The sequence below is a fragment of the Martes martes genome, assembly GCF_963455335.1.
Source record: "Martes martes genome assembly, chromosome: 9".
NCBI lineage: Eukaryota > Metazoa > Chordata > Mammalia > Carnivora > Mustelidae > Martes > Martes martes.
In genome coordinates, this window is record NC_137896.1 from 12579779 (window position 1) to 12600239 (window position 20461).

At 43.0% G+C, this 20461-nt stretch overlaps 1 protein-coding gene across 3 annotated transcripts in view; it reads right to left on the reverse strand.

Moving 5' to 3' along the window:
- Positions 1-719: 719 nt before the first annotated feature.
- The window catches only part of NCOA3 (nuclear receptor coactivator 3), a 139731-nt gene continuing 119989 nt past the window's right edge, over positions 720-20461 (reverse strand). The window contains exons 13-23 of one of the 3 annotated variants that reach the window (XM_080814268.1): positions 19543-19678; positions 17162-17356; positions 16506-16790; positions 16282-16408; positions 15230-15401; positions 7046-7339; positions 5684-5788; positions 3932-4178; positions 2442-2616; positions 1960-2101; positions 720-1659 (exon numbers count right to left, since the gene is read on the reverse strand). In XM_080814268.1, the coding sequence (XP_080670394.1) occupies positions 1648-1659; positions 1960-2101; positions 2442-2616; positions 3932-4178; positions 5684-5788; positions 7046-7339; positions 15230-15401; positions 16282-16408; positions 16506-16790; positions 17162-17356; positions 19543-19678 (1890 nt within the window). In that variant the 3' untranslated portion in view covers positions 720-1647. Of the gene's footprint in view, positions 1660-1959; positions 2102-2441; positions 2617-3931; positions 4179-5683; positions 5789-7045; positions 7340-15229; positions 15402-16281; positions 16409-16505; positions 16791-17161; positions 17360-19542; positions 19679-20461 lie in introns of all 3 variants that reach the window. The other 2 variants (XM_080814267.1, XM_080814266.1) reach the window with 2 other exon arrangements.

A 20461-nucleotide genomic window follows, 5' to 3' on the forward strand; every position in this document is an offset into this window, starting at 1 on the left:
CAGGGACCAGAAGCGCACCGCTTCCAAATGACAAGACAGCCGAGCAGACACTAGACGCCACACATCAAGGGGTCTACTCCCGAGATCTCAATGTCGGATTTGGGTCCTAGCAACCAAAACCTTAGAGCACTCCTACGTCAGATGAAGAGGCAACATATTCGATTAAAAAACAGAATATCGTGAACTGCTATTGTTTAATTTATGGACCGCTTAAAATCCAAGATTCCTTTTAAATCAAATTGATCTTTTAAAATTCTTGATATCTTTTTTTAAAAGTTTATTTCTCCATATCTATTCTTTCCCCTAAAATTAACAAAGTGCTTAGTTCTGGTAGAGGAATTTAAAAGACAAATTTAAAATGCCTACATCTAAACAAATGATCTTTAAAAAAAAAAAAGCATTTAAGAGATCAAAAAGAGGGAGGCATCTAACACTGGAGCATGGGGTGGGGGGTGCGCCTGAGACCGCCATCCCCTCCCCCAGGCCACAAAATTCAGGGGGTGTCTCTTCTGTGTGTAGCCTCACCACACTGAGCTTACTGAAGTCAACAATGTTAAATATTTAGCTTCACAAACTCTGTAAAAATGAGTTGTTGTGACCTGCAAAAAAGGTATATACATATTTTACATAATACAATATCTTAAAGGTCGTATTTACAAAAGAAAATCTATTCACAGAAACACTGTGAAATTCTGATTCAGAATGCAGTACCTGGCCTTGGGTTTTCTGCAATTTATTTTCAAAAAGCATTATTGCTCTACCATATAGGCAAAGGGTGACACCAGTACTTCAAACAACAACAAAAACCATAGTCCTTGCCCAACGGATCAGTTCAGACAAAAACCGGGAATGTGGTTCACCATTCCTCAAGACCTCAGGAATATTGCATTTATCCATTACTTTTTAAATAAAGTGCACTCGGCCGCACGTTAGCATGGGAAAAACTGCTACTGCTGCAACTAAATACTGTCATCTCACTGTCCCTTCCACGAAGCCATGTGACATCAAGGACATCTCCTGGAGGTAAAGTATTACAGGACATTAAAGACAAAGGAAGTTCTTACTCAGGGAAAGGTCCAGGACAACCAAGAACAGGGCTGGAACAACTCAACACAATCATTAAAAGACAAGAATTGAGAGAGGCCAACTTCTCGGGACAGAGCCCGGTGAGAACACAGAACCATCTGGTCACGACAAGAACACGTGAAGTTCAGCAACTGTGTTCTCCGTCGGGTACTGCCACGAGAGAAACCAGACCTCCTCCCCTCTCGGGACTTCTCCGAGGTTCTCCAGCCCGCCCCCACGGATGCGAAACACTCTGGCAACCAGGCAGAAAGAAGGGGTTCGGGCAGAGTTTCAGGATCAGTCACACTCCATCCCTCCAGAATCCCATCCCTAAGAGGGAGAATGCCAAAAATAAGTGTTGTGAACTCCATGATACACAGGAGGAAGGAAATACAGGTAGACATCGCACATCTGCTTCAGATCCAGTCCCACTCAAATGACATCACTCGGAATACCCTTCCCAGAGACCGAAGCCGGGTCTTCCCTCAGAGCTGGGTGTGCAGGCGAGGATTCTTCACTCCCGAGAATCTAGTGCAGTGTCATTTGTACAGTGATTTCCTTGGAGGTCCTGGTGTAGGCGTGTCAGCAGTATTTCTGTTAACAACCAGAAGACACGTGAGGAAAACACAGGCTGCGCACAACACAGAAGAATCCACAGCGCCTGCAACGGGCCTCTGGCTGACGGATCCGGATTCCTTAGATGCCACGTTACCAAACGTACCGAACGGCCCAATGCCTTCAAACCACAAGTTTTTTCAATGACTCTAGCTTTGGGTCATCCACCCCAAGCTGAAAACCTGCTGAGGACCTTTAGATTACAGATGAGGCTTTGGCTCTCTCAAGAGATAAGGAAAAATCTTCTGACAAAAGGAAGGGATAGACCGACCCCCATACCTGATCAGGACCCATGGGCATGCCGGCCATGGGCATGGAGTTCATGTTCATCTGTCCCATGGGACCACTGCTGCCATTCATGTGCACCATACTGTACGCCGCAGGGCTCCCCTGGTGGGCGAACTGCTGCTGGGGAAAGGAGCTGTGAACCAAGTGGGAAATTACGACCTGGGTCATTCTAGTCACACTGGACATGCGCAGAGACCACCACAGTTCTGTCAAGTGTCGCTGTGCCTCAGCAGAGAACACGAGGGCGAAGAGGGCCCCCTGCCTGCCTTGCCTTCTCTGTTCCACAGCTGCCTGTGGACACGTGTGGGGCGGGAAGGAGTCTCAAAATGGAGGAGCCAAATAACGCACTTGCTAGTAGGAACCCAGGCCTCTCGCGCTCTCAGTCCGCGCAGGCGACTGAAGCATGCAGAGGTTACTCTCTTACACTTTTGGGCCCCCGAACATGAATGCCTTTTTAAGTCCCTGTTCCTCACCTGTTCCTGGCCAGGTTTCCCGACGGCCAGCCCTTTATTTCCGAGGACTGATACAGGGGCGCGGTCTGAGGGTGCTGCATCATGGGGTTCTGGGAAGGACCCATTCTCGAGGGCATCATTGCATTGGGAGGACTAGACACTCGACCGAAGGCCGGGTCTGGCTGCTGTCCCATTCCTTTAAAAAAAGAAGGAAGAAAAAGAAACTGCAGTGTCCGTTTCCTATAGAAACTTCATGTTCTCTTCTAAGGGCAGGGGAGACGGCAAGTGCCACAAGATGCTGCCTGCCAGTTCCTCTTTGCTTCTCACTGAGACGCCAACTGGGGGAACGGGCTTACCGCTGGGAGCAGACCTTCTAGCCCACCGAAAAGCTGCTACTTCGCGGACGTTTTTGTGTAAAAGGGACTCCACCTCATGCTACTGGCACCACTCTGTCCCTCTGTCCCCAGGTGGCAGGAGAACACCTAAAATGTAATCTCCCCAAAAGACACCTGGCCCCCCACACCCACCATGTTCCTGGAATCTCTCAAAGACTGACCTGAAGGGAAAGTATGCATTATTGTACTTAATACACAGCCAAGTCACCAAGGAAAAGGAACCAAAAGCCCACATGGCATTCCTCTGACATGAGCAAGCATTCAGAGCCTGTAGAGTCCAACTATACTGGGACATACTTTGTTTGGGGTTGGGAGAGGAACCTGGTTGTCTTTCTTCCAAATTAGGGTGTGGAGAGCTAAAAAAAACAAGACCCGGGGGAGAAAAAAATGCTCAACTCTGATAGCATATCTACCACAATTACAATTACCTGTGCACTCCCATAAACATTTTTGGGTTTGGTTTTGTTTTTTTTTAGACCAAACAGTGTTTCTCCATTCTGACAACGAGCATTGTCTCTTGATCGAAGTACTCTGAGTGTCATCCCTTCTTCCGCCCTCCCTGCTCTCCTCCCAATGCAGATGCCTCACAGGCCTCGGATGACCTTGCCTCAGTGCAAACCTAAACACATCTATGAACACGCAGTGACACCAAAACTCTTGAGGCAAGACTTCTAGGGTTCATCTGGTCTGGCCTGGCCTGGCCTCTTACTGCACCTTGTCAGTCTCAAAAGTCACCATTCCTTGTTCTGCTTTTTTTAATTAATTCCATCTTTCTAGTGAATAACAAAAGGGAATAAATACTATTTTGTATTTTTTTTCTTTTTTTTTTTAATTTTTTTTTTTTAAGATTCTATCCATTTACTTGACAGAGAGAGATCACAAGCAGACAGAGAGGCGGGCAGAGCGAGAGAGGGAAGCAGGCTCCCCGCCAAGCAGAGAGCCAGATGCGGGACTCGATCCCAGGACCCTGAGATCATGACCTGAGCCGAAGGCAGCGGCCCAACCCACTGAGCCACCCAGGCGCCCACTATTTTGTATTTAATATGCAACAGATCTCCGAATCTCAGATCCTTAGTAATGTTACTCTGGGGAAGCCATTTTTGCCATCAAATTTACCGTAATTTGGTGGATATGGAAACTGCTGGGGAGGAGCCTGTGGCATCACAGGTCCTGCCAAAACCCCATCCATGCTGGGGGAGGCGGTCACGTTCGGGGGCGGGCTGAAGGCCTGCGGCTGCTGCTGCTGCTGCTGCTGTTGCTGCTGCTGCTGCTGCATCATCACGGCCACCCGCTGCTGGCGGAAGTGATGACTCAGCAGCTCCCTGCTGCGCTGAGCCACCATCTGGGCGTTCAGAAAACCCTGCTAATACCCAAGAGAGAATGCAGTTACACACACGGAACAGCAACCGGCCAGTCCATACACAGGACCACCACCATACAGGAGGTAGGAGAGAAAACCACCCAATGCCTTTCTTCCTTCAAGAGGAAAAATGCACCATTCTCAGTATGGTAAATTCTCAGTATGGCATCGTGGCTGGGTGGGGAGGACGGGGTACAGAATGGAGACCTGGAAACCGTTTGGGCGAGTTGTCAAGCCTTCACACAGAAAACACTCCTTAAAGTGAGAGAACATTTACGGGTAGACTATGTAGATAAATTTTTCAGAAACTATGAAATAAAACCACAAGAAGGAAAAGGACAGCAGTAAGAGTGTGGGAGGAGGGGAGGCACAAGGGAGCATTCCCCCAACAGAATGGGGCTATACTCAAATAAACAGGAGTCTACGCCAGAGGGGCCTGTAGAGTCTCTTAAAGCTTTTGAAACACGAGATGGAGAGTTAGGAGCAGCTGTCTGCAAGTTCAGGAAGTAACATGGTCAAAGCACAGAACCAAAACACTGACTTGGGCCCTATCAGCTGGGAGAAAACACCTGCAAAAAAGCAACCTTTATCTTTCTGGAGGGCATCCTAGCTCAGCTTATTCAAGACGTCGGATTATCAAAGTACTTCCACGCAGGCCTAAGACAGCAAACACTGGGCCTGTCACAGTCGGTTGTTTTGTCTGTTGCTTTTTACAATCATTAGCAACTCTTTCCAACCACAGTAAAGGACTTCTGTGTGGTCATCTGCCTCGCACACATCAAGAAAATACCTTAGTACAGTCTCCAACTTGTGCTGGAGGTACAGAGAACTCGGGCATCATCCTTCCCACTATGGGAAACAAGTCATCTCAGAGACGGTCCTTGAGAGTTGCATTATGTATCATTTACTTTTTTCTTCTTATAATCTTGTATTTTACCCAATGAGCGTATGGTTTCATAACCCAGAAACAAAGAAAAGTTTACAGATTTATTATTTTAAATCCTGAAAAAGTGTCAGCTATTTTCACCACAAATAATCACAAAGGGAATTAAAAAACACGAATCCGTGGTTTTAATAAAAGAGCCTCCCCTCCTGATTCCTCATCACCAACAAGAGAGAAGAATGGAAGAAGAAGTGTGATGAGAGCACGACTGGTTTCTTAGACAAGAAACTGGGAACTGGTGTGTTTTTTTTTTTTAAGGCGCTTTTTTTTTTTTTTTAAAGATTTTATTTATTTATTTGACAGACAGAGAACACAAGGAGGCAGAGAGGCAGGCAGAGAGAGAGGAGGAAGCAGGCTCCCTGCCAAGCAGAGAGCCCAATGCAGGGCTGGATCCCAGGACGCTGAAATCATGACCTGAGCCGAAGGCAGAGGTTTTAACCCACTGAGCCACCCAGGCGCCCCTGGGAACTGGTGTGTTTTAACATATATTTACTGAGGGCCAAGTAGGGATCAGGCCCTGCACGGGGCCCACGGCAGTGACCATAGACAGACTCACTTTCCTCACCTGGGAGGTGACCTGGGGCTGCATCATGGGCCTCATCACGGCAGCACTCCCAGCAGCAGGGCTGTCCATTTTCATCTCCAGTGCCTGACGGCTCTGATTCAAAAACTGGGGAGAGACAGGTTGGTTAGGATGCGAGTGAGCCCCGAACAGCTTTCCAAATCCGCAGCACCACCCAGGAAGGTCCTGATGCTACTTCCAACATGTTAACCTGGTTGTCACATCTACACTAAACCAGTACACTTCCACACTTCGCAGGAGCATGCAGCTCTTGACCTGAAGCCTGTGAGTTCAAGCCCCAAGATGGGTACAGAAGTTACTTTAAAAAAAAAAAAAAAGTAAATACGTGGAATCTTTAAAAAAAAAAAAAAAAAAAGTTCAGGCTGAAAAGGCCTTGGCAAACATATGAAGCTTTATTGTTTGGCATCAGGAGGAAAAGTTAAAATACAAATCTGCAGCTTATAGAGTATCTTCAACAGAAACTCAAAGGATTCATAAAGTCAGATTTTCTCTGGGATTATTTAGGCCTCTAGGGAAATAGCTTTAACTTGCTCAGACCAACACTAAATAAACCACCTCCTCCATTAGCTTTTCCTAAGTGACTTCAGTGGACAAAAGTGGTAAAAAGTAAAATGACACCATGAATGAATGTGACACCATGAATGTGGTAACACAGCTTTCCAGAGCACCGACACTGACTTTTCGTCATATTAATACCCGAGAAGTCTCTGGCTCACTCGATCTGACACTCACTCACTCATCAGCTTATACGGTTCAGTTTTGCCACATTTAATAACTCAGCATTCCCAAGACATAAACAATATAAAATAGTTAAATTTTAAAAGATATGTTGGGGATTAAGGAAATAAAGAGAGCTCTTAGTTTAGAATATTAAGAGAGCTCAAGCTTTTTTAAAACATCTAGAAAGCAGAGGTTCCATAAAAAGAATGTTCAGGTCAATAAGGTTTAAGCATCTGGTATTAATATTAAGGACTTTTTTAAAAATAGAAAAAATAGAAATCATCTACCTCTAAGCCATCAAGAAATACTTTTCTCCCCCAAGGGCCATCTCCTCGGACATTTTTCACTTTCTAACCTGTACGACAGAATAATCTTATCAAAAGGTAAGGAGGAAAAAAAAAAAGAAAAAAAAAAGGTAAGGAGGACCTGACCAATTCCAGCAGGACCACTCCCTCAGAAGGAAGCACCTGTACCAACAAAATGTTACCCAAAGTCCCAACAAAAGAGTGAGCTGACAAGGGCTAGAGAGCCAGCAGCAAGGGCCCTGAAGAGCAAAGCCTGACCACGCGGCCGGGGGCAGCCGGAGGGAGGGCGCGTCTGGCTGAGGCGGCTCGGGCTGCTCACCTGCTGGCCTTGTAGCCGCTGCTGAAGCTGCATTCGGAGCTGCTTGGGGGTGCTGGTCCGGGGCCTCATGATGTTGGCCCTCGGGTGCATTCCTTGGAGAGGAAAATTGCCTTGCTGGTTCATCGGATTCATCATGGAGTTAAAAGATGGTGATTGTCCCTGAAGATTAAAGCCTCCTTGCATTGGAGGCCCCTGGGCCGGGTACGTCTGCCCGTATAATGCCGCCTTCTGATCCATCATTACTGCCGCTTCCTGGCCCTGGAAAGCATCCTGTTTGGACTCCAAAGCTTGTCCCTTCAACATCAAACACATAAATGAACAGTAAAGTACATGTAGAAAGCAACAGAAATCAAATGCTCCAAGAAAGGTAAAAAATAAAGGCAATATATGTAAACAAGGATGCCGCAGAATTCCAAAAGCAAAATCAAGTTTACTGTCTGAAGTTCCATGAGAGCACAGACCATGACCCAACGTTTTCACAAAGGTGTCCTAGTGCCCAGCACTGAGTCTCGCACAAACAAGAGTACCTGGAGAAATGCTATTTGTTCCAGGCCAGATTTCTGTACCAACACAGACCTTCGAAGCCAAGTATAAAAAAAGAATTAAAATTGTCATCAATTAATTCTCTTATAATTAGTACAGGAATATTCTGACGGTGACTAGAGGTGATTTTGGTAGGGACTGAGGAAATCAACATAAATTCATATCCCCCAAAGCATACTACTAAGTTGCACAAACAAAACCTGAAGGTGGCCATCCACTACTATTTGTGTGGCCAGAGGGACTGTTAAGAAACCCATTCATCACAAGTATTTATCAAGTGCCTGCTGTGTGCCTGCCATCGCTTGTCTACATGTGAAGGGTACGTACACAATAAAGTCCAAGAAGTGACAGAACAACAGTGAGAACAAAGATTCTGAAAAAGGGAAGAGCCTGCCACACTGAGACAAGAAAGGCCTGCCGCTACTGCGCTCACCTTTACCTCCCTATCCACAGGCAGGGAGTGTGGACTGCCAAGTACGCAGGCCACAGTCTCGTCCCAATACACACTTCATCTCACTCTGACAGTGACCCCACTCTCCATTTCCCCACCTCTCTGACCTCTCCCTCAGAGGCATGATGAGCGTCCACCAGGGTTCAGTTCTAGGCCGCCGCCTTTTCTCTCGCTACATTTTCTACTCCGGTCTTCTCATCTACTAGCAACAATGGCCGAACTCGTCTCCAGCTCAGTGTCTCGGAATTCTGACTCTGCTTATGCCGACACCTGCTTAACAACTTCACCTGGACATCCCCAGCCTCTCAGACTTCATGTGTGGAAAACACAAGTCGTGATTCCAACAGCCCCTCCCCCAAAACACTCTGATTCTCCTCCAATCCTCCCTCCTGGCAACATGGCAACACCATGTGCCCAGAACTAAAGCCAGCAATCTGGATTTCTCACATTCTCCCTTTCCAAGCACGTGTGCAAGAGTGTGCGCACACACATGCACACGTGGTCCACTGAGTCCTGTCAGTTTTTCTTCCATATGACATATCACACAGCCTTCCCTTCTTCCATTCCACTGCTGTGACCCTCTCCAAGACACTTTCTTGGATTCTTATAGTAACTGGTTCTATGCATCTGTTCTGTCCCATCATTCCAATTCCCTTCTCCAGACAGGAATCTGAAATCTCTTTCTATAAAGAAAATAATATTGTAAGTTAAACATGGATTAATCATACATGTTTACCTCCTTTCTCTTGTTAACTCTACTAAAATAACAGCAAAAATTTAAAAGGTAGTATCTATCCACAAAACAATGAGAATAAGAAAGGTAACAAGGTATTTTCTTTAAAAGATTTTATTTATTTATTTGACAGAAACAGACGGACAGAAAGTATAAGCAAGGGGAATGGGGGAGGGAGAAGCAGGCTCCCCACTGAGCAGGGAGCCCAATGCAGAGCTCAATCCCAGGACCCTGGGATCATGACCTGAGCCAAAGGCAGTCCCTTAACCAACTGAGCCACCCAGGTGCCCGCAACAAGGTATTTCAACAAGCATTTGCAAGACAGAAAAAGAGAGGAATAACCAACTCAAGAACGTAGAGAAGCTGAGACCCATGTGCCTATAAAGGAAAACACACATAAGACCTGAGCTAGTGTTTCCACGGACCCAATGACAGATTCCACTGGGGATGCAGAGAGTCTGGCAAACTGCTTAAATGCAGCTGGTTAGGAATCAGAGTAGAATGCAAGGGAGAAGCTATTTCCCAGTCCCTAACTTGCTCCCCAATTCCACGCAGCCATGTAGCTATCCCTTCTACCTACTCCCTCAGCTACCTCAATTCTGGGACACCAAGCAGAGCAGAGGATAAGAGCAGGGAGAAGCCGAAAACAGGACATCTTATTTACAATTCCTAGTAAAATTCTTATATTTTATATCTTAACACTATGGGATCAACTTGCCTGCCCAGTGCCACTCCCATTATGCAACCAGGCAATTAAAAGTTCCCAGGCAAGGAAAACAGTTAGTAGAAGAGGAGGTGGTAACAGCTCTACATGTTGCAATTTGGGGAATCCTGAAGTAAAAAGGCCAGCCCCCCACCAAACACTTTCAGTGAAGACTGACTCTTTCTAATACATCATACTTAAACATAAAAAGATAGTCAAGGATGGCAAGATATGTGATGGTGAAAGCTTCCAACATGAAAGGGACACAAACAAATAAAAAGTAACTTAGAAACAAGGAAAATAGATATTTAAAAACACAGACTCAGTTTAATACCCAACATGTCAATAGACACCCCAAAGAGATAAGAAAATACAGAAGAGATAAAATGATGAGAAATGATACCAAATGACATGTCTGATAAGCTTTAGGAATAGTCAACCCGAGAAAATTTTTTTAAAAAGAAAAAATAAACAGTTCCATTACCAATAAATGCAATTAAAACTCACTAATTAAAAAGAAAAGAGAAGAAGGACACCTAGGTGCCTCAGTCAGTTAAGCAGCTGCCTTCAGCTCAGGTCATGATCCTAGGGTCCTGGGATCAAGTCCCACATTCGGCGGGAAGCCTGCTTCTCCCTCTGCCTGCTCTGCCTGCTATTTCCCCCGCTTATAGGTTCCCTCTCATTCTCTCTCTCTCTCTCTGTTAAATAAAATCTTTAGAAAAAATTTCAAAAAAAAAAGAGATAGAGGGTATTATGCTAAGCAAAATAAGTCAATCAGAGAAAGACAAGTATCATATGATCTCACTGATATGAGGAATCTGAGAAACAAGACAGAGGACCATAGGGGAAGGGAGGGAAAAATAAAACAAGATGAAACCAGAGAGGAAGACAAACCATAAGAGACTCTTCATCTAAGGAAACAAACTGAGGGTTGCTGGAGGTCAGCGGTGGGGAGGTGGAGATGAACACTGGGGAGGGCATGTGCTATGGTGAGTGCTGTGAACTGTGTAAGCCTGATGAACCCCTGGGGCAAATAATACCTTCTATGTTAATTTTTTTAAAAAGAGAGAGAGAAGAGACAGGATACACTAAAATGCCCCCAAACCAAAAGGAGTCTCTGTGCATTTGACATACAGCAGAATGCGAGAGACAAGACCCACACCATGATGCGGTTTTATGCAACTTCAGAGGGAAAAAGTTCCCAAATAATTCCAGAGACGATCAATGGGTCACACACGGAAGAGCAGGAATCAGACTGGAATAGGAAGGAGTACATGGCAGCACCGGGTGCCAAAAAGCTGTGGAACAATTCTTCCAAAATTCTGAGAGGAAATTATTTTCAACCCAAAATTTAATACAAAGCCAGACATGCAGGGGGTGGAATAAAGATATAATAAAGATATTTTCAGACATGCAAGGGCCCAATACACTTAATGTCAGGCAGTAAGGACAGAGAAATTAACAAAAACTGTGTTTGAACAAAACAAAGGAATAAAGCAAGACGGAAAGCCACTTGGGACCAGGGAGCTGGGAGATGCGAAAGAAACAAGGGTCTAGACCTGCCTCTCAGGACAGAATAAAGCAGAGTAACAGAGAACCACAAGAGGGAAGGTAAGAACTGAGGAATTACCTAATGTGTCTGCACAAGGGAAGAAAAACTGAAGAGAAATTTTATATTTCCAATGGAGCACCAGGGGAGGATTACTATTAAATTGTAAAAAACAAATTTAAAAAGGCTCAAAATCAAACAAAAACCAAAAACCTTATACAAATTATGCCTGATTCAGCAACGAGCCAAAATAATGACAACACTGACCATCTATTTAACAACAAAAGCCATAATTATACTGGGGTAAAGAGAGCACATGCTCTTGAGTATGTAGTGAGTATGGCTATGAGCGTACATGCTGGAGGAAGGGGGGATAAATACAGACCCACAATTTTTTTTATCTGAATTAAAAAAAAAAAATCCAAAAAAGCTCTAAAAAAGGCAACGCAACTTTTCATCAGCCCTAAATGCATTTAATAGCAAAACTTGACCTGAGCTTTTATGAAGTAATATCTCCACATGTCCACTCAGTGTGACTACTTATATATTTGGCTCTGAGAGTATTAGCATGTTTGAGGATGGCTACTGCGTAAAGCAACAGGATTGCTCAAAACTCCACCAGGGGTATTACAGAATAAATGGCATACACGCACCGTTTCACTCTCCTAAATCCAAAAATTCCTGAACTGCAGAGTGTACCTGACCCCAAGGTTCTCAGACAAGGAACTACGAATGCACCGTCAGCTACTGCAGCAGGAAATCAACAGACGCAGACGGAAGCTGATGAAGAACAGCCGCGTACACACAGCCCTTAGAAATGTTCCCGAAACAGTCAAGTCTCAGTGAGTGGGGCAAATGCGTGTGATTCTTCAAAAAGTGTATTTTTGTATAATTTCACAGTTACAAACACAGGTTACTTGGCTAAAATTAACTATAACAAAATAGGAAAGCAAGTCGCATCACCACCCTGCTTAAAATCTTCCATGGCTTCCCAATACAGCAGAAAAACTCCAGCCTCCGTGGATGGTTTGTGGAACCAGCTTGCGTTTACTTCACCAACATCGTCTCACAAAAGTCCCTCTCTGTTCTCACAGATTTTCACTTGGTAGAACCCCCACACCCTTCCTGCCTAAGGCCTTTGAGTTAGCTGTACCTCTTCTGGAACGTTCTTCCCCTAGCTGTTTGCCAAGCTGACTCCATCTCATCCCTGAAATGACAACTTACATGTCATCTCCCCTCAAAAAGCTTCCTGACCACTCACCCAGTCCCCAGTAATTCTTTGTCTCATCATCCTAGACTTGAAAACACAAACATTTTTAAACTAAAGAATAAGACTACAACAAGCCCCCACTAAAAAGAAACTGGGAAAACTATTCAAATATATTAGACAAGTAAAGAGCCTTCAAATTACAGCTCAGACAGAAGAAATTATTTTAGAGAAAATAATTTAGAGAATTAGAGAAAAATGCTGACACACACCCCCCCCCACCCTAAGAAAAGGTCCTTTAATGACACAGGCCCTTCCTGTTGCTCTCCACCACGCGGTGTCTGCCTCCAGCCGGTGGCTCTTTGCCTGATGTGTGTCTGCTCTGGGGCAGAGTAAGCTTGCAAACAACAACGAACTAATTTGTTCACTACTGCCCCTCAGCTTCTAAAAAAAGACTAACTGGGAAACAGAAGACAAGTATTTATTAAATGAAAGAATCAACAAGTCAATACATAAACTTACATAAAGTGCTGTTGCAGATAAACAAAAACCCACCAGAAAACTATTTTAAAAACACACATAATCTTAAAAAAAAAAAAAAAAAACTGTTAAGAAAAGGGGCACCTGGGTGGCTCAGTGGGTTAAAGCCTCTACCTTCGTCTCAGGTCATGATCCCAGGGTCCTGGGATCGAGCCCCGCATCGGGCTCTCTGCTCAGCGGAGAGCCTGCTTCTCCCTCTCTCTCTGCCTGCCTCTCTGCCTACCTGTGATCTCTGTCTGTCAAATAAATAAATAAAATCTTAAACACACATACACACACACATACACACACACACAAATGACCAAAACACATGAAGTATGTTCAAATCTTGCAAATCAACAAAATACAATTTAAAACAGGCATCTCTGGGCACCTGGGTGGCTCAGTCAGTTAAGCCTCTGACGCTGGGTTTCAGCTCAGGTCATGATCTCAGGGTCGTGAGATCGAACCCCACACTGGGCTCTGTAGGCATGGAGCCTGCTTAATATTCTCTCTCCCTCTCCTTTGCTCCTCCCACCCTCCTTCTCTCTCCCTCTTGGGGGGAAAAGAAAAATACACACACACAAGCATCTCTGGACACCTGGCTGGCTCAATCAGAAGAGCACATGACTCTTCATCTTGGGCTTATGAGTTCAAACCCCACACTGGGTATAAGAGATTACTTAAATATAAAATCATTAAAAAAATAAAAATAAAATAAGCATCTTTGTTGCCAATCAGATTGGAAAAGATTTAAAAGAATAATCATGCTCGGTACTTGTTTCATCACTTGCTCATCCACACAGTGTCTTTCATCTACCTGGGCCACAGCACAGTGTTTGTGAGGGTGAGGAACTCCAACCCTCAGCCTCTGCATGGCAAAGCAGGAAAACAACCTGCAAAACTTCTAACACATGCACGCTCTCTAACCCCATCAACCTTTCTCTCGGACTATAGGTAAGAAAAACTAAGGGAACGAGATGGGAATGATTCATAGAATTGTTTATGATAATTATTTAGAACCAACTTAAATTTTCATCAGTAGAGCACTGATCAGGGGCACCTGGGTGGCTCAGTGGGTTAAGCAGCTTAGGTCATGATCTCAGGGTCTTGGAATCGAGACCCGCATTGGGCTCTCTGCTCAGCAGGGAGCCTGCTTTCCCCCTCTCTCTGCCTGCCTCTCTGCCTACTTGTGATCTCTCTGTCAAATAAATAAATAAATCTTTTTTTTTTTTTAAAGTAGAACACTGGTTAAAGAAACTGTGTTCAATATAACAGATACTATATGCCTATTAAAATTAAAGATGTATATAGTAAATTTAAAAAGATGACAGATGGGCACCTGGCTGGCCCAGTTAGTGGAGTCTGTGGCTCTTGATCTTGAGTTTGTGAGCTGGAGCCCCATGCTGAGCATAGAGACTACTTTAAAAAATGAAAAAAAATAATTAAAAATTTTAAAAAGATGACTGAGGATGACTTTCATAAGTAAAACAGGTTACACCAAAGTGTTTTTAAAGTCTGCTCCCCCCTTTTTTTTAAATATGCACTCAAAAGTTACTAATGATTCTTTGTGCCAAGATTACAGAAGATTTTTAACTTTTTTTTAAATATGTACTTTTTTTGTCATTGTCAGATTTTACACAATGACCATTAACTATTTTATCATTAGAACAAAGAAAGCTCTTTCCAGCTTAAATATAATTGTAAGGGGCAGTTCAAGCTCCTTAGTCTCTGTGTAGCCCTCACATCCACCCTCAGCCACGTGAGACGCGTTCTCCAGCACCATGGGCACAAAAATGGTATCGCTAGAGATGTACAACATCACTGCTCTACATTTCCCACCCACCCTTTACGAACTTCTGTGACAGTGTTTGCCACAGGGGAGTATGATCCTTTGTGTAACCGCCTGAAAATCTTGCTTAATTATCACTGAGTATGCAGATCTATACACTGCCCCACACACAGTTCTTTAAATGAGAATAGCCACTATGAAATGCATCCGTTTCAAAACACAGGTCTGTGAATGACAGATTTTCATAAGGCTGCACAGGTAACTGGGAATAAGAGATGCTATTGTTGAGATGTTCATATTCACTACTGTAAAACGATTTTGTTTGACACAAAAAAAGCTTGTATCCTCAGAGTACACAGTGCTTGGCCAGGCAGTAAAAATAGTTAATTATAGAAATGAGGATTCAACTAACATATGTAAAAGGCACCATTTTTAAAACTACAAAGAAGTATTACTGGATCATTTCTATAGCTGCCTAATAAGGGACAGCTTTACAAAACAATAGGTTGCTGGTAGTATGATTTCTAAATGTAATACTGGGCTCCATGAATGCAGTGATGTAACTCAAGTAATAGGAAAGATACACAGACAGGCATTCATGTGCATGGCTTCATGGATATGCACACACACATGTACGTTTTAAAGTGTGCACATACACAATTCCATTTCCGTGTTAATGTCACCTACCTGATTTACAAGTTCAGGAATGCCCAGAGCTCTGTCAATTTCTTCCAAGCCTGTGGCATCTGTGTTGCTCAAGAGAGTGTGCAGCTGGTCCAACAATGCTCTTTCATCACTCTGCCCTTCTAGGTTAGAAGGTAGCCCAAGGAGATCATCCAGGGAATTCCTAAGAAGTGGCCTAAAAGAGATTTGCAATCAATGTCAATGTTGGCTCATATATATATACACACACACACACACACACACACACACACACACACACACACGTTGAACTATCAGAAAACTGAGCCTGGGACCTGCCAAAATAACTTTTTGTTGTCCTTGGCCCACTGAGCTCATGTGTCAAGTGTAATACAAACGCCATACACCCACAGTAAGGTCCCACAGTCCTCCAACATATTAGAAGGACATGGAACTAGATACTCATTCTCCCTCAGAAAAAATTCCATAATGAGACTATCTGTTCTCTACAGAGAAGCACCCAAGCTAGTAAACTCACATAGCTATACCACTGTCTACTCAATAGATCAATTCATTTTTTTCTTTGCTTAATCTATTATAGAATTCAAGTTAGACTTGAAATTGACGGGTGGCTTCTTTCATGCAAATGAGTTAGTGATCAAGCTAAATAAAAATGAAATAAACATAATCCACATCTTTCTTTCACAAAAAGAGTGCTATAGTTTGCTTTCACCATCATCCCTGAAATGTTTTAAATCATCTTGGAAAATAATTATCAAATCCCTAAAAATTAATCTTCCAGAAAACTGAGGCTCACCCTCTGAACACCATTTATCTTCTCAAACTGGTGGTAATTTACCGTCACCGGTTTGACCACTCACCGGTCCTGACAGCTAAACAATAAAGTGGTGTCCTCCCTCACTGGTTTGCTACCTCACCTTGATTTTTACAGTCAGACAAGAAATACCCAGATGGCAGGCAAGTACCTCAGTCAGTGAGTTATCTTCATTCTCTTTTAGGTTTGCTCCTATGTTCTGACCTTTTTCTAGATAATCCCATGCTAACATTTTCAACAGAGTCACATAACAATGCCCCACCTATTTTGAGTCCCATGAGGACCCTGTTCCATGGACAACATGCCATCTGGCCAGGAACCCGGTTGGTTAGACGGTGCTGCCTGCGCATACGGACTGACCCCCATTCCCATGGGAATCTCACCAGGCCCTGGTGGAAGAAAAAGAGGGGATACATTTTCAAAGAAGGCAATAGCAAAAATTACCCTAAATCATCTGGTTTTCTTTTTTATGAAGGGGGCGCTTACGCATTTGAAGTGTGTTAAGCTGCTGTTGCTGCTGTTGCTGCTGCTGCTGCTGCTGCTGCTGCTGCTGTAACCCTGGTCTCGCCCCTGGGATGCTATTGGCCCGCAGAGGCAAGGTGGGCATGGAGCCGCCCACTGCAGGTCTGGGTAAAGAAGCATTATAATCTGCTCCGGGTCTTCCCATGGAGTTTGCACTCATATGTTCCATTCTACTGGCCTTTGAGTTTGGTAGGCCCCAGTCTCCTGAGGAAGGAGTCTGATTCACAGTCACATTTCTGTTTGGTCCACCTACAACAGGTAGAAATGATTATGTCTTTCCCATATTATGCTAAAATCCTTCTGATATAAGTACAGTCATTACACACAACCTTGACCAAAAAAGTGCTGTCATCCTAAGAATAGGGCTGGCCAACTATTAAGACATTCATTTTTCAAGACATTTTTGATAGGCAACTATTGCCACGTATTCAAGTAGCTTCCTTGAGAGTTTAAAATAACCAAGATGTAGAATCAATTAAGGAAACTCATGACAGAAATATTATGCTACTGTTATTCAAAAACCTATTATTTAATCCCAATTACTTAAATGGCGTTAAGTGTTTTAAATTTAAATTTAAAAAGAAAATTTTATCCATAAGTACTGGTTAGAAATGACATACCCATAGTTGAGCCGTAATTTTCCTGACTATCCATCATTCTTGGATTCCCACCCAACATGGGCTGCTTTGGTAACATGGGGAAAGCACCGATATTCTTTACTGGAGGACTTGATCCAACAGAAACAGGGCTATCTAGAGACACTGCTCGGCTATATGGGGGACGAATGGCCTGCACAGACTGTGGACTCCTCAAACCTGCTGAAACACAGATGCACAATACGTAAAAATTCTCTGATGATTCAGTACCTAAGTAATCAAGCACAACACATGAATACCAATACCAACCACACAAGAACGTCTTTCTTACTAAAATAAACAGTAAGTATAGAAGGGAAAAAAAAGGAGAAAGAAAGAAAAAAAGCCTCATATTCCAATATGGAATACAGTAGAAACAGAGTCCCAGTGTTGGCTGATGTACTGGGCACTGTTCCATAGCCTAACATGGTCATTCATATTCTGCTTCACTTAATATTGAAAAAGTTATCAATGTTCAAACTCCTAGAGGTTCTTCCCTATATGTACTTACGTCAGTTGTTTAAAATTTTTTAATTAAATGTAACTAGACAAGTTGCCTTCTAATCAAACAAAGAATTAAATGTGAAATCTCCCCTAACATTTTTCTTTCTCCAACCTAGCTGATTGTGGACTACCCATTTCAGTTTAGGAAACAGTGCCACTGAAAATGAGTAACTACCATTCCTGATAACTGTGAATTTTTCTTGTTTAATCAATACATGTACTACACCCTTCTTAAACTGATGAGTGAGGAAACCACACAGCTGTGGAAGAGAGGCTGGGGGACAATCAGCCAACACTAAAAGAAGAAAAGTCTCACAGCTAAATGACAAAGTTCCACAAGTGTCACAGGAAAGGTTTCAATTACAAGTTTTAGCTGCTTTTTAATTCAAGTCTCTGTGCCAAACAAAAATATATGCTCTGGTAGCTACTACTCATCTGGAGCAACCAAAGACGAACATTTTCTAGAATGTTCCATGATTACTGGTGTATTAGTTAGAAAAAGCAAATTTTAAGAACAGGAAAATGTCCAGGGAACTTTTTAGAACATACGCACTATGAATTATTTAAAAAAAAAAAAAACCTGAGAGGCACGATATGTATTTTGAAATTAAAAATATTAATTAGATTTCCATCTTATTGCAAGAGTACAGCTGACCCTTGAACACCACAGGGTTAGGAGCACTGAGCTCCCAACAGAGCCAAAAATCCATATAACTACTGACCCCAAAAACCTAACTACTAATACCCTACTCTGACCAAAATACTTATTGATAAGTCAATTGACACATATTTTGTATATTACATATATAATATGCTATATTCTTTTTTTTCTTTAAGATTTTATTTACTTATTTGTCAGAGAGAGAGAGAGAGAGCACGCACAAGCGAGCATGCGCACAAGCAGGCAGAGCTGGAGAGAGAAGCAGGCTCCCCACAGAGCAAGAAGCCCGATGCAGAACTCGATCCCAGGACCCTGGGATCATGACCTGAGTCCAAGGCAGCGGCTTAACCGACTGAGCCACCCAGGCAGCCCACTATATTCTTAAAATAAACTAGAGAAATCAAGAAAATCATGAGAGGGGTGCCTAGGTGACCCAGCCGGTTAAGTGTCTAACTCTTGATCTTAGCTCAGGTCTTGATCTCAAGGGTTACAAGTTCAAGCACTGCATTTTGTCTGGGCTTTGATTGTGAGAAAATACATTTACAGTACTGCACGTACTGAAAAGATCCGTGTGTGTAACTGAACACATGGCAATCCAAACCAGTGTTGTTCAAGGGGTGACTGCATGTACAAAGGTACAGAAACTTTTTTTTTATTAACATTCAGGTCTGTGATTCATCGGTCTTACACAATTCATAGCGCTCACCACAGCACATGCCTACCCCAGTGTCCATCACCCCGCCACCCCATCCCTCCCATCCCCTCCACTCCAGCACCCCCCATTTGTTTCCTGAGACCAAGAGTCTCTTAAGCTTTGTCTCCCTCTCTGGTTTCATCTTCATTTTTTCCCCTCCCTTCCCCTATGATCCTCTCTGTATTGTTTCTCAAATTCCTCAAATCAGTGAGATCATATGATAACTATCCCTCTTAGACTGATTTATTTCTCTTAGCATAATACCCTCTAGTTCCGTCCACGTCATTGCAAATGGCAGGATTTGGGGGGCTGGGGGGGTTGACAGCTGCATAATATTCCATTGTAGATATATATACCATATCTTCTTTATCCATTCTTCTCCTGAATGCTGATGGACATCCAGGCTCTTTCCATAGTTTGGCTATTCTGGACTTTGCTGCTATAAACCTTGGGGTGGTGCAGAAACTTTTAAAAGGCAGCAAGAATAAAAACCTAGTTCTTTCTTACCCAGAGAATTAGTTCCTTGAAACATCTGTTGCTTGGTTCCCAGATTACTACCATTTGTGGATATGGAATTATTATAAAAGTCAGAACTAGTCAGATCACCAAGAATAGCATCTAGATTATCCAAGTCTCCAGATCCCTGGGGGGGAAAAATTAATTAACTGGTATTAATTTTTATTTCTTTTTGATTAACATTACTAGATATACATAGGTCTAAACCTATTCGTCAGAAGAACATAAATTAAATGGAAATAAGTAAAATACAATAGTTAACCTGAAGTGATAATACCCAACTTAAAGTCTGGCTTCTTAAGACCCTTACCCCAAATTTTCTTCCTTGAAACTTATAGATCAGCATACTGAAATAAATTCTCTGGGTTTGGAAGTGCTTTTGAAGGGGCATTTTTAAAATCTGCACTAGAACTTTAATTCTCAAACTGTAAAATATTTTCCAGTTAATGTTACTCAGGATCATTAGCTGACAAAGCTGTCTGCCTCTACACCTAGCTTTAGAAAACAAGTGTTAAGTAATAATAAAGGCAACAAGCAGGCGTTCAATAAGAGATTCATAGGCATGGTTCAAAAAGGAGTTTTGGTCCACAAATTTGGAGAGCACTAGGTCAAACAAAATCAAACAGATATCCTAACAGTAAGACTTCCTCAAGACTAATTTTCTCAGACGTATAATGAAGTCTCCTGGAAGAGTGTTCCTCAAGCAGAGTTTGGGAAACCCTTATACAGAATGAGATCACATACAGAAGGAAACTTGACTGTAGGCACAAATCAAATTCTGTTACTTAATACAGTTTTTTTTCCCTGTTTCTTTCTACTACCCCTTTAAAAGACCCAATATGCTCATTCCGACAATAAAAACCTCCATGAAAATTTTCAAACTGGCTACCAACTGGTTCTAGTCAGAATC